General features: G+C 42.9%; 1 protein-coding gene across 2 annotated transcripts in view; it reads right to left on the reverse strand.

The window, feature by feature from the left end:
* The window catches only part of plekhm1 (pleckstrin homology domain containing, family M (with RUN domain) member 1), a 49,570-nt gene extending 33,284 nt beyond the window's left edge, over positions 1-16,286 (reverse strand). The window contains exons 1-2 of one of the 2 annotated variants that reach the window (XM_080213617.1): positions 16,076-16,286; positions 309-388 (exon numbers count right to left, since the gene is read on the reverse strand). In XM_080213617.1, the coding sequence (XP_080069743.1) occupies positions 309-362 (54 nt within the window). In that variant the 5' untranslated portion in view covers positions 363-388; positions 16,076-16,286. Of the gene's footprint in view, positions 1-308; positions 389-16,065 lie in introns of both variants that reach the window. The other variant, XM_080213616.1, reaches the window with a different exon arrangement.
* Between the last annotated feature and the right edge of the window lie 3,548 nt (positions 16,287-19,834).

Consider the following 19,834-nt stretch of genomic DNA (forward strand, 5'->3'; position numbering starts at 1 on the left):
AATTCGATGCTGTTCATCTGAAAATCGGTGATCAACTGTTTAACTCCAAAATATGTAAATATGACCACGAAATGTCACTTGATTACAATACTTCTAAATATATTATACTTCAACTGTGCAAAAAGCAGATCTTACTTGTCTCATTTTGGTCAGTTACTGCCACAATAAATATTCCTTAAATCTTAACTTTATGATAATTTGCGGAATGAGATTTTTTTTACTTCATAAACCCGAACGTTACCACTGACAATGCAAAAGCAGAAGTACTGTCTATTTTACAGCTGTATTCATATTTAACTTTCCCTTACCTGTTTAACTTCTCTGGGAGCAACTGCATTTTCGGATGTGTGCGTAGAAATCATTGTGAATAGGTTGGCTCACATAACACCTTTAGAGAGAGGAATGAAGAAATGTTTAGGAGCCCAAAATGAATTCAGAATTAAAATAACCACCAGGCTAACCTTGGCAAATGCACTCTGAATTTTACCTCAACCCATCAATTTCCACTGGACGACAAAACCACTAACTTTGACTCAGGCAGCCAATAGCATAGGGCAAAGGTAATCCAAGGCAGAAATAAAAACCTTCCCTTTAAAACCCCACGTTAGTATTGGTTGGCACAAAAGAACTATATTCATTCAGAGTCAAGCTCCACAATTCACTTTAAAAAGTAACCTCTTCCCAATTTTGATATTCTGCATTTCAGGAAAATCACTTTGGGACTGGTCAAATGAAGTTTTCTGCAAGCAAACAAATTCAGGTTGCAATTCTTTGGTTATTTGAAACAACATGTTCACATTGCATAATTCTGTCAAGAGATTCATGATTCAAATCCACAACACCATTTACTTTGAGAAGGGTTACCACACTAACCGGAAAAATGACAAAGCTTCCGGTAGGTCTGCTGAGGAGCAGTGGAGGATCTTTAAGGAGTACTTTCTTGGTGCTCAGCAGAAATTTATTCCGATGGTTAAAAAGGACCGTAGGAGGAGAGGTAATAAGCCATGGATAACGAAGGAGGTGAAGGAAAGTGTTAAATTAAAAGCGGAGGCGTTTACAGTAGCTAAGAATAGTGGGCGAGAAGAGGATTGGAAGAGGTTTAAATGTCAACAAAGGTTGATAAAGAAGGGTAGGAGAAACTATGAAGCTGGGCTAGCGCTTAATATAAAAAAGGATAGCAAGAGTTTTTATAAATATATAAAAAGGAAGAGGCTGGCTAGGGTGAACGTTGGACCCTTAGAGGATGAGGGGGGGACTTAGTGGTAGGGGATGGGGAAATGGCTGAGGTCTTGAATAACTTTCTTGTTTCGGTCTTCACGGAGGAAGACGTGAATAATTTGCCGGGTGTTAGCGATGGAAAGGTGATAGGACTGGAGGGTCTCAATGACATTATTGTTACTAGAGAGGCGGTGCTCGACAAACTGGAGGGACTGATTGTGGACAAGTCACCAGGACCGGATAGAATGCATCCGAGGGTTCTGAAAGAAATGGCGGAGGCGATAGTGGATGCCTTGGTGGTTATTTTCCAGACGTCGCAGGATTCTGGGGAAGTGCCGGAAGATTGGAAAGCGGCTAATGTTACGCCGTTGTTTAAGAAGGGTGCCAGGCAAAAGGCAGGGAATTATAGGCCGGTTAGTTTAACGTCTGTTGTAGGTAAAATGTTAGAATCCGTCATCAAGGAGGAAATAGCGAGGCATCTTGAGGGGAATTGCTTGATAGAGCAGACGCAGCACGGTTTCGTTAAGGGAAAGTCGTGTCTGACAAATTTATTGGAGTTCTATGAGGATGTGTCTAGGGCGGTGGATAGAGGAGAGCCGGTGGATGTGGTCTTTCTGGATTTTCAGAAGGCGTTTGACAAGGTACCTCACAAGAGGTTATTGCAGAAGGTCAGGGGGCATGGAGTTGGGGGTAGGGTGTTAGCGTGGATAGAGGATTGGCTGTCAAATAGGAGGCAGAGAGTGGGGGTTAATGGGTGTTATTCAGATTGGCAGTTGGTGACTAGTGGAGTGCCCCAGGGGTCGATGCTGGGGCCTCAGCTATTTACCATTTATATAGATGATCTGGAGGAGGGAACCGAGTGTATGGTGTCGAAATTTGCTGATGACACCAAGATTGGTGGAATGGCAAATTGCGCGGAGGGTGTGGAGAGTCTGCAGAAGGATCTAGATAGGCTGGGCGAATGGGCCAGGAAATGGCAAATGGAATTTAATGTTGGCAAGTGCGAGGTGGTCCACTTTGGTAGGAATAATGGTAGGAAGGACTATTACTTACGGGGTGAAAAACTGCAGCATGCGATGGTGCAGAGGGACCTCGGGGTCCTTGTGCATGAGTCGCAAAAACCCAGCCTGCAGGTGCAGCAGGTGGTCAGGAAGGCAAATGGGATGCTGGCCTTCATAGCGAGGGGGATTGAATATAAAAGTAGGGAGGTCTTGCTGCAGCTGTATAGGACATTGGTGAGGCCGCAGCTGGAGTACTGTGTGCCGTTTTCGTCGCCGCGCTTACGCAAGGATATTTTGGCCTTGGAGGGAGTGCAGAGGTGGTTTACTAGGCTGATACCGAAGTTGAGGGGGTTGAGCTATGAGGAGAGGCTGAATAAACTAGGCTTGTACTCGTTAGAGTTTAGAAGAATGAGGGGAGATCTCATTGAGACGTATATGATGATGAATGGGATGGATAGGATAGAGGTGGAGAGGCTCTTCCCGCTCAGAAAGGACAATAGGACTAGGGGGCACAGCCTCAAGATAAAGGGGGGACGGTTTAGAACGGAGTTGAGGAGGAACTTCTTCACTCAAAGGGTGGTGAATCTCTGGAATTCTCTGCCCGTTGAGGTGGTGGAGGCTGCGTCGCTAAATATTTTTAAGACGCAGGTTGATGGGTTTTTGATAAGCGAGGGGATTAAGGGTTATGGGGAGAGGGCAGGAATATGGAACTGAGACACGACAGATCAGCCATGATCTTGTTGAATGGCGGGGCAGGCTCGAAGGGCTGGATGGCCTACTCCTGCTCCTATTTCTTATGTTCTTATAACGTGCATTGCCATGGGGCTACGAGGAGACGATAAAGGCTCCATTTATGTGCCATAGATTTACACCAGAACTCTATCACCTCATCCACCATGGAATTGGAGCAGACAGGGGTCCAACAAAGTAAATGTCCATTGACCTCAGGCGGAATACCTGCTCTTGCTCAAGCGAGGCCGTAAAGTCCCACCCTGATGTCCAGGTATACTAGAAAAACCAACAATCTTGGCTTTGTGCACATGCCTGCCTCTCTCTCTGCTGTTCAGAACTTCACAAGCCACAATGACACCATTTGTCAAATACGCAAAAATATTTCTTATTTAGTTGCATGGCAGAGGAAGATCTGCCTCATGCATCACAAATCAGAACTGATGAAAGGTCATTGACCTGTGACTGTTTCTCTCTCCACAGATGCTACCAAACCTGAGTATTTCTAGGATTTTCTGCTTTCGTAACAAGGTTAAGCCTAGCTCAGCTGATTGCACTTTTATCTTTGTATCAGATGGCTGTGGATTTGAACTGCACATCATCTAGGCTAATGTTCTTGTACTGTACTGAGATTGCGGTAAACAGATAGCACCCTGTGCATGAAAAATTGAACCAACTTTCAGCCTCTTATTCAAATGCCATCCAAAGTGGAGTGTGCTTATCAACATTATTTGCAATCCACCACCACCAAAACAGAACTGATCTTTCATCCCATTACTGGGAGACATTGTTGTTGCAGAATAAGTGATATTTGCCTACTAACCCACTGCCATTGTATCACAAAAGGCAATTGAAGCACTTTGAAACATTGAGGTAGGATATCTACCAGGTTTAGAGATAGACAAGGCAAATAGTTCCTGTCATACTGTTGGCATTATTGTGCAGAAAATAAATTAAGTTATCAAAGCATCTATTTATAAATTTGGGTTTCCAGCCCATTTCCATAAAGTTCTGTACTTTTAACCAAGAAGGAGGATAAGAGGCCGTGCTGGTCACAAAAGAGACAACTGATCCCATGACATGAAGTAGCACTGTCAAAATCTGGATAGAAACCATTCCAGTGCCAGACATTTAAGCAGCAGCTTTTATCCTGTAGGCCCTATAGAGTAAATTTGACAAAATTACTTGCTCATTAATCTAAAGAGAAGAGACTAAAGGGACCAATCTACAACCAGCGAATAGTATATCAAACCATACTGAAATGAGTGCTTATAGATGATTTAGCCAGGCAAAGTAAGTGACTGAATGGTGCTGTATCAACAGATCAGATAAACTAGTTTACCTTTTCAGACTGAACGAATGAATGAATGAATGAATGAAGAGTAGCATGATATCATGTAATCAAGAAACTTGCATTTCCTATATGGTAGCAAATCCATTGCCACCTAAAGAAATCCACATATTTCACTTGCACTCTCTCAGATCCATGTGCCTATAAAATCTCTCCTCCTCTCCATATAAATTCCTCATAGATCCAGGGTTACTATGATGGCTAATGCCAGGATAGCACCCTAAGAAATACTTCTGCACAAGAAGTTTGAACCCATGCTGTTTGCATTATTCTGCACCAGACTATGACCATCTATTCCATTGAGATAACTAGTCCCCAAATCGGTAACAAAAATGTGAAAAATCAAATGATATGGAGTCAACACTAACTGAAGCTTAGCTCCATAGAATGGAATACAGCCTTAGCTTAGCGATCTAGTACACTCACCGCAGGACCAGAGAAGGGTTCACTCTGGAAATCCGAGCACAAAATCTAAATTAATACTATAGCCCAATACTGTGGGGCACCACTGGACAGAAGTGTCATCTTTTGGATGAAATGTGGAACTATCTTCTGGGGTAGACTTAAAAACTGGTCACGGGTGACTTGCTTCCACTCTGGGGAGGTGGGTTCTGCGCTGGCTGAATAGTCCAATCCTGAAGCTGCAGACCCTTTTGCAGGCTTGGCAGATGGTGTTTGTTGACGTGGATGGGGGAGTGTGGTGCTCTGGGTTCTGCACTCTCTTTCCACTGCTTACACTTGGTCTCCACGTTCCATCTGGTGACACTCAAGATGATTGGGCACCGTTGCAGATGCTTCTTCTCCAGATTGTGCATTCTAAGCCAAGCAATTCCTACATATCGATGGGGGCGTTGCATTTAATTAGAGAGGTTTTTGGAGTGTCCTTCTAACATTTCCCCTGTTCTCCCTAGTAATCTTTTGCCGTTGCGGAGCTCAGATTAGAGCACCTGTTTCAGTTGTCTTGTTTCAGCCATGAGGACAATGTGGCCCATCCAATGCAGCTGGCTAAGCATGACCAATACCTTGATATTGGGGATATTGGCTTGCGAGTAGCACTCTTATGTTGGAACACCTATCTTGCCTATTCTAGGGTAGACTCAAAAGATCCCATACCATTATTTCAAAGGTAGGGAAGTTAACCCCTGGATTTTAGTCAATATCTATCACTCAAACAACCAACATTACAAACAGATTACCTGGGCACTAATACATCGCTGTTTGTGGGAGTGTGTTGTGTGCAAATTGACTATCACATTTTCTGCATTACAACAGGACATATTCTTTAAAAAAAAACTTGGTTGTAAAGCATCTTGGGCTGTCCTGATGCTTTAGGACAGCATTTAAGTAGTGAAAGGTGAAATATAAATCCAAGTTTTGTATTAAACATATTGTTCAGATCAATGGACAGCTATTCTCTATGCAACAAACACAAACACCATGTGTGGAGGGAGCATTTGAAGAAAATACTGATGCAAAATGCATTTAGTATGGCACTGACAAACAACTGACTGATCAGGATGTTTTTCAACGATTTGATACAGTGAACAACTTGGATTGCAGCACTGACTATAGCAGCAAGGAAGTGGTTAGTTACAGAAACAGCCTCAACAGGAACATGTGAATGACTGAAACAGATACCTGCATCAACTGTGGTATGCCATGTGATAATCCAGCCACAAACATTTCATAGAACTAACTGCTTCTGTGATTGGAGGAGTAACAAGCTAAAAGCAATGGGGCAGATTACATTGATAGGCCATCTAACAGAACCCATCATTAGCTCAACTTACACTGGCATCTTTCGGCTCAAATACATTTTGCCCAAGAAGATACTATGGTACAGTAGTTAGCACTTCTGCCTCACAGCGCTAAGAGCCCAGATTCAATTTCGGCCTTGGGTGACTGCCTGTGGAGAGTTTGCACATTCTCCCCACGTCTGTGTCAGTTTCCTCTGGGTGCTCTGGTTTCCTCCCATAGTCCAAAATGTGCAGATTAGATGGATTGGCCATGTTAAATTGCCCCTTCATGTCTCAAGATGTAGGTTAGGGGGATTAGACATGGGAAATATGTGGGGTTACAGGGCTAGGGAGGGGGAGAGGAACTGGGAAAGATAGTCAAGGTGAAGATTTGATGGGCCAAATGCCTCCGTCTGCACTGTGGGGATTCTACAATTCTATGAAGTGTGAGCTGATTGTAACACGAAAAAAATCAGGGCATCTGGGACGTGACTGAACAGAGCAATAGGTTTTGGTGTAACTAGACTTTAAGGATTGGGGAATAAATGCTGGAAAGATCAAGCAGGAGGATATTGAGAGAAGAAAAAGAAACATGAGAAAGAGTTTGATTTAAACTTGACATGTTTAAACTCTCCTCCTCAAAATTCAAAACCTTAAATGCAATTCCAAACTGTAGACGTTAATTTTCAGAACCAGTGAGGCTGACTGGTAATAACTAACAATTATCAAATCGGTAAAAAAGTATTTACACGCAGAATTACTAGTCTTAAATATCTGAGGTAGGATTAGCCCGTATCTATTGTACAAGGACAGCAACTTCATGATACTCAACACACGCCATTGGTGAGCCCAACTGTGAAATACTGTTTCACAAAGTTAATAGTAGAATGGCACAACCCGAACAGCAAACATCTGGACATTCGTGTTTAAACGCTAATCTTCCCCTCACCTGAAGTTAATATCCCATTTACACTTAATTGCAAGTGCCACTATTTTGACAGCCAAATCTGATTCAATGACATTTCTACATGTTGTGTAGGTAACGCACACTTACACAAAATGGCCTTAGGAGTGGTTATGTGCGGTCATGGTTCTTTTAAAAAGCAGCTTTTTCAGCAACCTTTTCAAAACAACAACAAGTCAGGCAACAGAGTTTAAACTATGAAAATAAAAGAAACTAGAGGCCTAATTGAGAAGACCCTTACGAACAGAAAAAAAGATTGAGGAATTGTTAATCTTAAAAATTACCTGTCCTTAAAGCTCACTCGCTTAGCAAATTGGGAACAAATATGTTTAAAGGATCAGGTCAAGAGGCCCATTGCTCTATTGTTGTCTCACTGACATTCTAGAATTAAAGTGCCGTAGGCCTGAACAGACAGAAATAACAGGAGAAGTATAACAAAGTGCATAAAAGTTAGGGCAACATGTGTGGGTGAACTTTGTTAACCATATGTTTTTTCTAACCTTCAACACTTGTCGCCACTGTTTGAAATGCAGCTAATATGGATAAATATTTTATACAATTTTTGTACGAGTAAAAAAAATGCAAGCCAAAAAATAATTTGCCTTTTGCAAGACTAACTTCTGAATCACAGCTCATGCTTGTCTCCCTAAATTATAAAAATTATTCTCCTATATGCTGATAACAAAAGTCGTCCTGTAATATTCTCCAGTGTGACTCATGATCTCGTGCTGTGATTTAACATTGCTTGATTCAGTTGGCAGCAATAGAGAAACGCTTTTACTCAGGCTCACTGTGAAGTTGTCAGACACAACGAGACACAGGGGAAGGCCAGACTATTCAATCTGCCTGTACACGTGAAGCACAAACAACCTGGCGATGTGGAAAAGCATCGCTTTCTAGCCTTTTGGCTGAGATCAAGTGTCGGCTCAAAACCAAGATAGGGTGCAATGCCTTATCTTGTCAGCTTGGATCTTGTTTGCCTCTCTTGTGGGAACAATGAATTAGATTCAGTTGAAACTTGAATTTGGTTTTTGGAGCAAGCAAGGAATGGATGTGGGTTTTTCTTGTCAATTCTAAGACTTGGCTGCTTCACTTTTAAGAGTGGAGTGATTTTTTTTAAATGTGGAAATGCAGTCTACATTAGGTCATACACTGGTACTTCCTTCATCATCAACAACACATCTTCAACATAAAAAGCAGAGGACTTTCAACCACAGCAGATTTTTAGGGAGTGCTGGATGAACGTTCAGATAAATATCTTCTGATTGTACAAAATTCAATCCAACAGCCAATAAACAAGCACTGTGATTTATTTGAAACTCTAACACTGCTCTGTTCTCCAGGGTATTAAGCTGTTTTTAATGCTAGGAGAGGTGCTGGTGTAATTTGATCCCAACACACGAGTCTCGTGCTGAGTAACAAGCGGCACCAGTTTCCAATGCACAGAGCTCTACTCAAGCTATTTTTCTCTTGCTACCAACGTAAGAGGATCTTAGCATATTTACTTCTGGGGTGTAACTTGCTTTGGAAGACCTGCATGTCAGGAGCCAGTACTACTAAAGAGAAACTTCACATAATGTATTAAAGGAGATATAGCCCTTCATTAATTAAGGATACTTAACTGAGACAATTACTTGCAATAAAAAGTCTGACAACACCAGGTTTTAGTCCAACCGATTTATTTGATAATAGACTCACAAGCTTTCGGGGTTAGCCCCTTCGTCAGGTGAATGGAGAGTTCTGGCCTCAGACAGAGCATATAAAGCACAGACAGTTTAGAGATTACTGATTAGAATGCGAATCCTTACACCTAACCTGCTGTTCAAGACCTGAAGTGGCTGACAATGTGAGTGGAAGGAGCACTGATCACAGGTTACAGAGATGTGTATTGTCTCCAGACAGTACAGTAAGTGAGGTTTTGCAAACCCAGGCAAGTCACGGGGGGTTATAGATAGTGCGACATGAACCCCAGATCCCTGTTGAGACCGTCCTCATGTGTGCAGAACTTGGCTATCAGACTCTGTTCAGCGTCTCTGCACTGTCGTGTGTCATGAAGGCTTCCTGAAAGCTTGTGAGTCTATTATCAAATAAATCAGTTGGACTAAAACCTGGTGTTGTCAGACTTTTTACTGTGTTTACACCAGTCCAACGCCGGCATACCCACATCATGACAATTACTTGCCCCAGGCTTTGAAATAAGATGAGTGCTCGTTGTTCTTGATAAAGCTCTCCAGGAACTTGTCAAAACAATTAAGAAGTTCTGAACTCATTTGTAAAACAATACCTAGGTGATTTAGGTTTTATTTTGTATTTAGCAATTGTACAGCTTTATATTTTGGATTTTTGATTGAAATCTGATTCTGTTGTCAGGGTAAGATGACTGATTTTTCAGCATTTTAACACAGTGAACCCAAGTGGAAAATAGAAAAATGTCCTTTACTACTGTGCAACTAGATTATCCTGTCTTTCCACATCAGTGAAGTAGGAATGCTGTTCTGTACACTTGGACACTTTCACAGCATAAAAGTACAGCTGACAAGCTCACACATAAAACTCCTTCAGCTGGTTGCACCCCACAGCCCAACATTCAGCAGCAATGGCATAGGCATGAATGAAACTGTCCTAGTAACATGAATACCATTTGTTTGGCAGTTTTAAAGTCTAAAGCTTACTTACTAGTGTCACAAGTAGGCTTTCCTTAACACTGCAATGACGTTACTGTGGAAAATCCCCTAGTTGCAGCTCTTGAGCGCCTGTTCAGGTACACGGAGGGAGAAGTTAGCACAGCCAATGCACCTAACTAGCATGTCTTTCAGATTGTGGGAGGAAACAGGAGCATTCAGAGGAGACTCAGGCAGACACAGGGAGGATGTGCCTGTTCCACACAGACAGTGACCCAAGCTGGGAGTCGAATCCAGGTTCCTGGCGCTGTGAAGCAGCAGTGATAACCACTGTGCCACCATGCCATTCGTAGGTTTGTATATAAAATGAAGCCCAATGCATATTCCTCAGTCTAATACCAGAAAAGTGATATGCAGATGTTGCTCTCTTGACACTGGATGCACAAGTATAATAGTCTCTTCAGAGTTAATTTCTACTCTATAAATAAACTATATTGTCTGCAATAACTTGACACTGGGAGCATGGCAGTGCACAGTGCCTTTAATGTAATAAAATACCCTGTGCCAGTCCACAGGAGCTTTTACAAAATTTGACACACAGTCACATAACCAAAAGCTTGGCCAAAGAGATAGGTTTCACAAGGAATGTCTTAAAAGAAGGAAAAAGAATGGTCGAGTGGCAAGGAGGAATAAAAGAGAATTTCAGAGTTGCAGGCCTTGGGAGTTGAAGACACAGCTACTAATGGCAGAACAATCTTATTACTTGGAAGGCGCAAATCTAGCTGGGGAGGGGTACAAATGGATTTCAGAGTACAAACACATCAAATGTTGTGTCACAAGTTAATTGAGGCCATAAGGAAGCAAACCGAACACCAGGTTTTATTTTTAGAGAAATAAAATTGAAAAGTAAGGATGTTATGTTAAACATATATAGAACAATGGTTAGACCACATTTAGAGTATTATGTGCAGTTCTGGTCACCATTTTGTAAAAAAGGATATATAAGTACTGGAAAGAGTGCAGAGAAGATTTACAAGGATGATACCAGAAATGTGTGGGTATACATATCAGGAACAGATTGACAGGCTGTGGTTCTTCTCTCTTGAAAAAAAAGACAGCTGAGGAGCGATCTAACAGAGGTCTTTAAAATGATGAAAGATTTTGATCAAGTGGATACAGAGAGACTATTTCCTCTTGTGGGGAAGAGGAGAACTGGAGGCAATCGATATAAGATAGTCTTCAAGAACATCAACAAGGAATTCAAAAGAAACATCTTCACCCAATGAGTGGTAAGAATATAGAACTCATTACCAGAGTGTGATTGAAGCAAATAGTATAGCTGCACTTAACAGGGGGAATGGAACAGTGGTTAGCACTGTAGCCTCACAGCGCCTGGGACCCGGGTTCAATTCTGGCCTCGATGACTGCGTGGAGTTTGCACGTTTTCCAGGTGTCCGCATGGGTTTCCTCCGGATGCCCCGGTTTCCTCTCATACACCAAATATAAGCAGGTCAGGTGGATTGGCCGTGCTAAATTATCCCTAGTGCCCAAAATTATGCAGGACAGGGGGATTAGCGGAGTAAATGCCTGGGTTGAGATAGGGCAGGGTGGACCTGGGTAAGATGCTCTGTCGGAGAGCCAGAGCAGACTCGATGGCCAAATGTCCTCAGTCTGCACTGCAGGGATTCTAAGTAAGAAACAAGACAAGCAAACAAGGGATAAGAGAATAGATGTTTATGACAACAGATTTATATAAGAGGAGGCTCAAGTGCAGCATAACAGTGCCATGGATTCTGCTTTGGCAGAATGGTTACTGTAGGCCCAGGTCCTATGCTACCCTGTTTGTGCAATTAAAATTGGTGACGAGCATGAGGCCAAAATTCGAGAGCTTTTTGAAGGTTGTAGGGCTTTCTCAAAAGGCATGCATGAGGGATTCAGCAGCTGATGAACTAAGACAGGTAAGGGGTATGGAAAGAGTCAGGCAATGTTAGAGGGAGAAAAATGTAGTCTTGGTAATGGTGAAAAGATGCAGTTAGAAACCCACCTTGGTGAAACACAGTGCTGGGTTAAGAACAGCCTGGTTCAACTTCAGTGTCAGGGAGATGGATGGAATCAGCAGTTAGGAAACAGAATTTACAGCTGGAATCAAAGACAATGGTTTTGATCTTCCCAGATCTAATTTGTGGAAGTTTTCGTTCATCCCGTGCTGGCCGTGGAATAAATAGCCTAACAACTGACGGTGGCGGCAGCGGTGGTGGTGGTGGCGTAATGGTATTTTAACTGGACTAGTAATCCAGAGACCCAGGGTAAGGCTTTGAAATCCAGGTTCGCATCTCACCATGGCAAATTAAAAGTCTAATGATGACCATGAAACCATGAACGATTGTTGTAAAATCCCATCTGGTTCATTAATATTCATTAGGGATGGAAATCTGACATCCCCACCTGCTAGTGATGTCCACATCCTATAAAAGAATGAAGGAAAAAAATCTGGCTGGACAACAGAGAGGTATTGGCTAAGGATAGAATGGCCAACATGTCAAAAACTGCAGGCAAGTTAAGACAGATAAAGGTGGATGGCTTTTTATTCATTTGTGGGACATGGATGTTGCTGGCTGGCCAGTATTTATTGCCCATCCCTAGTTGCCTCAGAGCAGATGAGAGTCGACTACGTTGCTGTGGCTCTGAAGTGACACATAGGCAAAACCAGGAAAGGATGGCAGATTTCTTTCCCAAAAGGACATCAATGAACCTGGTGAGTTTTTCCGATAATTGGCCATAGTTCATCATTGTCAGTAGATTCTTAATTCCCGATTTTTAAAAAAAATTGAATTCAATTTGTCATCTGTCATAGTGGGATCTGAACTCGGATTCCAAGAACATTAGCTGAGTTTTTGATTAATAGCTTAATAATAATATCTCTAGGCCAACACCTCCCCATCACAGAACATGTTAATTTGTGACTCTGATGAGAACCATTTTATTATTGCAACACCCATGGAACAAAGGGAAAGAACCCTTCTCGGTCCCGGAAAATATACAAACAGGCTCTTGCTTTTCACCATTACTAAATTGCAAAAGTTCATTTCCGCACAATTAATCTAAGCATCTTGCAAATGCTTAGTCATCTGGGTATCCCTTGCAAAAGCTGTCCTTCCTGTTTCTATAGAGAAATATGCAAGAACAATTGGCCTGATCAAGTCCTTTCAATTTTCAAATGTTACCCGCTTAATTAGACATAAACTTGGGTTTAGTGTCAGAAGTTTTAGCTTGACTGGGAATTTCTCCAGCAAGATTTGGACTGTGCCCAGAATGGAAGCACTGGAGTGGGTTTCCACAAGGCATTCAATAAGGTACCACTTAAAAGGCTGAGGCAGAAGATAAGAAGTCAAAGTATTGGAGACGATATATTAGCCTGGATGGCAGATTGGCCGACTAACAGGAAATGGAGGGTCGGGAAAAATGAGTCATTTTCAGGTGGGCAAACTTCAACTACTGGAGTGCGCAAGGGTCAATGTTAGGGTCTCAGCTTATTACGGTCTAGATTAATGACTTGGATGAAAGGACTGACCAAATCATCATCAAATTTGGCTGTAATATAAAGTTAGGTAGGAAAACAAGTTTTGAGGAGGATACAAAGGGATATAGAGCAGTCAGGTGGGCAGAAGTTTGGCAGGTGAATTTTGATGTGGGTAAATATGAGATTGTCCACTTTGGTATGAAGTATAGAAAAGCAGAATATCATTGAAATGCACAGTGCAGCAGTACAGATGGATCTGGGTATACATGAATCACAAAAAGTCAACATGCAGGTAATGAGCAATAAGGATGGGGTAATAGAGTATGGAAGTTTTGTCACAACCATACAGAACATTGGTGAGACTACACCTGGCATACTCTGTACAGTTTTGGTCACTTTATTTAAGGAGGGATACACTTGCATTGGAAGCAGATCGGAGAACACTCACTAGGCTGATTCCTGGGATAAACGATTTGTCTAATGACAAAAGGGTGAGCAGGTTGGGCCTCGAGAAGAATGAGAGGTGATCTGATTGAAACATAGATTTTGAGGGGGCTTGACAGGATAAAGGCTGAGACGATGCTTCCTCTTGACGGGGCATCTAAAACTAGGCAGCATTGTTTAAAAATAAGGGGACTCCCATTTAAGATGGAGATGAGAAAGAATTGTTTCTCTCAGAGAATTGTTCATCTTTGGAATTCCCTCCCCCAATAATCATTGAATATATCCAGTTAAACAGATTTTTGATTAACAAGGGAGTCAAGGGTTATGGGGAACAGACAAGAAATGGAGTTAAAGCCACAATCATGTCAGCAATTATCTTATTGAATAGTGTAGCAGACTGGATGGGCAGAATGGCCTACACCTACCTCTATTTCTTATGACCTTGTGAGCAGAACTGCAAAAATAACGAACAAAATTATACTTGGCAGGTAGAATTAATTGTATTAATTTGTAAAAAATGAGAATTAGAATTCTTAACAAGATGGTGCCAGAGTGAGACAGATCTTGCAATCTGTGCCCAGCATACCCTTTAATTCTATCTTTTACTCTCGTTTTCACTACATCCTGCACGCTCTCTCGTTTCCTTCTCTATGAACGGTATGCTTCATCTGTATAGCACACAAGAAACAGTACTTTTCACTGTATGTACATACATGTAACAATAATAAATCAAATCAAATTATAAACACGACTTGGGAAGAAAATATGAAGGAAAAACAGAGCCAACTATTTTTAAAAGTCTAAACTTGTTCATGTGTTTATTTCAGTACTTTGTGGTTGATACAACATGAACGGAACCCTCCCAGTCTATTTTCTTTCTTGGAGTTGCATCACAAGAGCTGAACACTCGCTGAACTAGTTAGCCCAAAGAGTCAGAAATCTATGGCTTAGTTAGCAAGCTAATGGCAAAAGGAAAGCACATAACTGAATTTCAAAAATAAGTTCTAAAGGAAAACAGCAGACAACACAATGTGATGTTTCACAAACAGTGGAAAACACCATCAGCCGTTTTTGATTGCAATATGATAAGCCAAGCCACAAGTGACAACTGTGACCCAACAGTTAAAACAATCAACCCGTCAAAGGACTGACTAAACAGTTATATCTTAATAAAAATGCTTGCTTCATCTCCTTTGCAATTTTGTTGGCCAATTAGCCTCCTGCTCTCCTGAAGTGTTGCCGACTTGCTGAGCTACACATCCGCAGGCAGTTTGACAAAAATTGGCTCGCTATCAACCATCTGTGAACTATTTGACTGTAGGTAGTCATCCTTCCCTTGACAACTACACACAAGTGCTAAACAAACACATTTCCAACAGGGTTGTTGGGTAGATCAGTGTTGAGAACCACATCCAAGGCTCCTTTCTCTAAACCCAAGTTCCTCCAGGCCTAAAATCTGCCACCACCAACACAAAGAGAAGGTTTATTGGCCCTTGAGCGATGCCCCTTACTTTTGTGAACCCAGTTTGTATTAAGGTTATTGTTTGACATCATCTGCTCCTGTGGTCGCACAAATGACAGAGCTGAGTCCAGAATAATGTCACAATTTTTAGTCTGCTATTTCACACAACAATACAAAATTACTTTTAAATAAAATATTTTGCTTCATTTAAAAAGATACACAAGCCACCAAGGCCAATTATGGACAGCACCCCTGCTGAAGTCATCTAACTCAGCAATGCATGTTCTAAGAAAAAATTGAATAAACCAGGAAGATTCCCTGTCAGCTTAGAAGTAAACTAGGGAAGTTTAACAAAACAACATTCATCTCATGATTCCTTTGTCACAACTTTCAGAATTTTAATGAAGCTGAACAGAAAGAAAAAAGGAAACTACTTATCAAGAGTTCAGCCAACAGAACGGTAACTGACACTGCCCAGGCTCCACAATAAGTCAAGTTTAACATGGAGATGTTCCAGCTAAATGCCATTAATAAAAGCAAGTCAAGTGTTGAAAAGCTTATTTGTGGGGGAAAGAAAAACAACAAGAACATTAATTGTCGAATTGACATGACCATTAGAAAACATTAAAAAGTGTCCCCAAACCCTTTGTTTGGCAAAACAATGCTTTGCTTCTGCTGAGAAACTATTTTTTAAAAAAAGAGAAGCAAGCTAATGACAAATTGGCAAGTGTAAAACAGAAAATTACAAACAGGGCTTCCAAAACAGGGTTTCATTGATAAACGTATTCCTGATATGCTTCTTTCAAAGGCAGCTCGGTCTCAAGGGTGACAGACAGTGAAATGTGGGGGTTTGAAATCTCAATAGGTTTCTCCCATCACAGGGAGATGCTCTGACTCACCTGTCCCCAGTGCTATCTGTCCCCAGTCCCCCCGTGGCACCACCCCAGCCCCTTTATTCTTCACTTAACTCAGCTAAGTTACCGCACTGCTTCCCCTCCCCTCGGCCAATTGCTTCTTACCCTCACAGACCTTTGTAGTCTTCACTTTTCACCACCTCAGCGTCTCCCCCGGGGCTTCAGCTCTGCACTCAGCGCCCGTCCCCAACCGACAATCCAGCCACATCAACAACCTCCTCCCAGCGACTCCGCCAGTATCCCGACGCTCGCCGCGGCAACAACCCTTCTCCTCCCACCGACTCGGCCAGTATCCCGACGCTCGCCGCGACAAACAACTCTTCTCCTCCCAGCGACTCCTCCAGTATCCCGGCGTGCACCGCGCAAACGTTTCTCCTCCCAGCGACTCCGCCAGTATCCCAGCGCTCACTGCGGTCCGGTCAGATTTCCCCCGATCCCTGGAAGCGGGCTCCACCTGGCGACAGACTGCTGTGAGTACAACCCCTAAAGCAGGGCAATCGGAAGGTTTCCAACCGTCCAGGATTGGAATGGAGTCTCCAGGAATTAGAGAGGGACCTGAAGGAGAAAAGCTATAGAAGATCATGGCAAAATGATCATGAGATCCGTCGAGATCAACCCTAGGCAGAAAGGGTTCTTAGCAACTTCCAGATGTAATGAAAACATTGCAGTCTGAGAGAACATCATAAGGGGAGCAAAACAAAATCACAAGGACCTTTCAGTTGTCTTTGTCGACTTGTTAAAGGTGTTCAACTCTGTTGCCCACAAAACTACTCCTGAAATCACTCCAAAGAGCAAAGCTACCCAAAGCCTTCGTGGACATGGTGGAGGGACTACACATGGGCAACAAACACCACGGTAGTTGAAGGGGATGGAACTGTGACAACCGAACTAATCACTGAGAAGGGTGTGAAACAGGACGACCCGCTCTCACCAACATCGCTCTGGATCCACTGGTGTGCTCTCCGAAGAGCAGCAACTCAGGAGTCACTATGCTGCTGGGAGGCAGAAGAGGCAACTGTTGGGCTGAGGCCTTTGTGGATGACTTTGCCCTACTGAGTGACTCACACACTGGGATGGAACAGAATCTAAAACTACTCCAGTTATTTTGTGATCATACGGGTCTAACAATATTGCCAAAACAAAAGGCTTTCACTTCACCATTAAGTGGAAGACTTTCTTAATCAATCATGGCAAAAACTGAAGAGTCCAGAAAGAAACTGTATTCTATATTGCCTCCCCCCTGCCCAGCAAGCGAAACCGAGAAGTACCTACCTGGGTGCCTGGATCAATGAAATCATCTGGCCTCATCAATAATTTACTTATTTGAAGCAACTTTTGTTCTATTTTGTTTTGTTTTACAGGCGGCATGGTAGCACAGTGGTTAGCACTGCTGCTTCACAGCTCCAGGGACCTGGGTTCGATCCCCGGCTCGGGTCACTGTGTGGAGTTTGCTCATTCTCCTCGTGTCTGCGTGGGTTTCCTCCAGGCACTCTGGTTTCCTCCCACAGACCAAACGTGTGCGGGTTAGGTTGATTGGCCATGCTAAGAAATTGCCCCTTGGTGTCCAGGGATGCGTAGGTTAGAGGGATTAGTGCGGATAATACGTAGGGATGTGGGGGTAGAGCCTGGGTGGGATTGTGTTTGGTGCAGACTCGATGGGCCAAAGGGCCTCTTTCTGCACCGGAGGGTTCTATGATTCAACAAGGTCAACTCTTGCAGGGATACGACTGAACGTCATGAAATCATCTCGGCTGTGCAAGGCAGCAAATAAGACCCAGGCACACATTTCTGGTTGCTGACCGTTTGTAAAGAATGCAAGAATCAAACACCACAAAGGTACTTGCACAACTAGGTCTGCACGTCGGCAAGTACAGCTGGACATCCACCAGGAACTGAGAGTAGAGACCAAGGACAGCTCCCTATGGAAACCCGATATAATATTCTCAAAAAGAGATGCAATGATGGATGTCACAGTGCAATACGAAGATGACTGCAAGGCACTTGAGTTGCCGTGGAAAAAGAAAATATAGCCGTCTGCGATTAGAGTTCGAGGAATTGATGGGAGGCCTGGAACCTGAGTACTCCGCTCTGAACTTTGACAAAGGGTCATCTGGACTAGAAACATCAGCTCTTTTCCATCTTTATAAATGCTGCCAGACCTGCTGAGATTTTCCAGCATTTTCTCTTTTGGTTTCAGATTCCAGCATCCGCAGCAATTTGCTTTTACTCCGGCTTTGTGCTGGGGAGAGGAAAATGGCTTGAGTTGAACCACACTTGACTAAAATTCCTCAGCCCAGAAACATATAAGACATTCACCCTAAAATCATCCAGACTCGCAATATCCTTGAACACTGGAAATGTTGCAAATTTTTAGCGGCAGGTGAGTGGTCTGGAATTCCATCCTAAAGCCCAGTCTTTGGCTGGGGCGACAGGTACCAGTGTACGGGTCCAAAAGAGGACAGGTGTGGTGGATACCATCACTGATGGCAAAAATAGTGGCGGTAAAAAATCCAAAATGTACAAAAATGTGTATAAAAAGCCAAAAAGAACACCAAAGAATTAATGGAGGCAGATAAATCACGGAGCATAGTGTTATTTTCCTAAATTGTTCACGAATAAATATGTCTTTCACTGCTTCAGGTACAAAGTGTGGGTACTGTAACTGCACACATATCAAATGATGACTAATGTTTGTTTTTTTTTGGTCCTCCTATCTGACTTGAAGTTTATAGAATTATAGAATCCTACAGTACAGAATGAGGCCATTCGGCCCATCGAGTCTGCACTAACGACAATCCCACCCAGGCCCTATCCCCACAACCCCATGAATTTACCCTAGTTAGTTCCCCTGACACTAAGGGGTAATTTAGCATGACCAATCCACCTCACCCGCATATCTTTGGACTGTGGGAGGAAACTGGAGCAACCGGAGGAAACCCATGGGGAGAATATGCAAACTGCGCACAGGCAATGACCCCCAAGCTGGGAATTGAATCTGGGTCCCTGGTGCTGTCAGGCAGTGGTGTGAATCACTGTGCCACCCACGGTATTCCCAGTCTCATCCTTCTCCAAATTGAAAGACACCTGTGGTAACCTGCAAGAGTTGGCTCAGAATCAAGATCAGCGTGACTATCTACCTGGACCGCCCAGTTAGCTCAATGAAGGTCGGTTAGGGCTGGCCTGTGGTAATGTAAGAGGCTTCGAAACATTGACGAGTGATGTAAAGACTGGAATAATGCGCTCGCGGGAGTATTATCAAAGTTGTCAATCCTCCAGGAATATCTCCAGTAATTAAAGACAGTCTGAAGGAGAAAAATCATAGGAGCGTCTAACACAAAAAGAATATGTTCCTGTTGATCACTTCAACTTGCTGGAAAGAGGCTGCTTCTCTATCTAAAGGCAAAACTAGCTCACATTTAAAACCAGGAGAAGGTGGGCTCCATAATGGTTAGCACTGTGCCAGAGACCTGGCTTCAATTCCCAATTTGGGTGACTGTCTGTGTGGAGCTGGCACAATTCTCCCCATGTCTCCCCGGGTTTGAAAAGCTTTCATTAAATTTGTATAAAAAAAAACAACTTAAGTATAGCCCAAATCTCCATGGTTCTAGCCACCTGGTCTGTCTGCTGTAAGAGTGACGGAGCAATCCAGGCAGAATAAAACTGTCAGTCGGAGCTTTGTACTTTCCATGTAGGTGCTGCGGATGTGCACAAGTCAGGACTTCCTCAGGGTCACGATGCGCATCATTGGAGGATGTTGATTCAAAGACCTCTCCCCATATCGGAAAATTTGGGCAAATGTGTACACATCAACTTGTGACATTGTTGATGTTGCCCTGCTTGCATTGGTGATGTTGCTGCTGTTGCTAATCAGCTT

The sequence above is a fragment of the Carcharhinus amblyrhynchos genome, chromosome 27 (genome assembly GCF_965287045.1).
Source record: "Carcharhinus amblyrhynchos chromosome 27, sCarAmb.v2.hapA, whole genome shotgun sequence".
Lineage (NCBI taxonomy): Eukaryota > Metazoa > Chordata > Chondrichthyes > Carcharhiniformes > Carcharhinidae > Carcharhinus > Carcharhinus amblyrhynchos.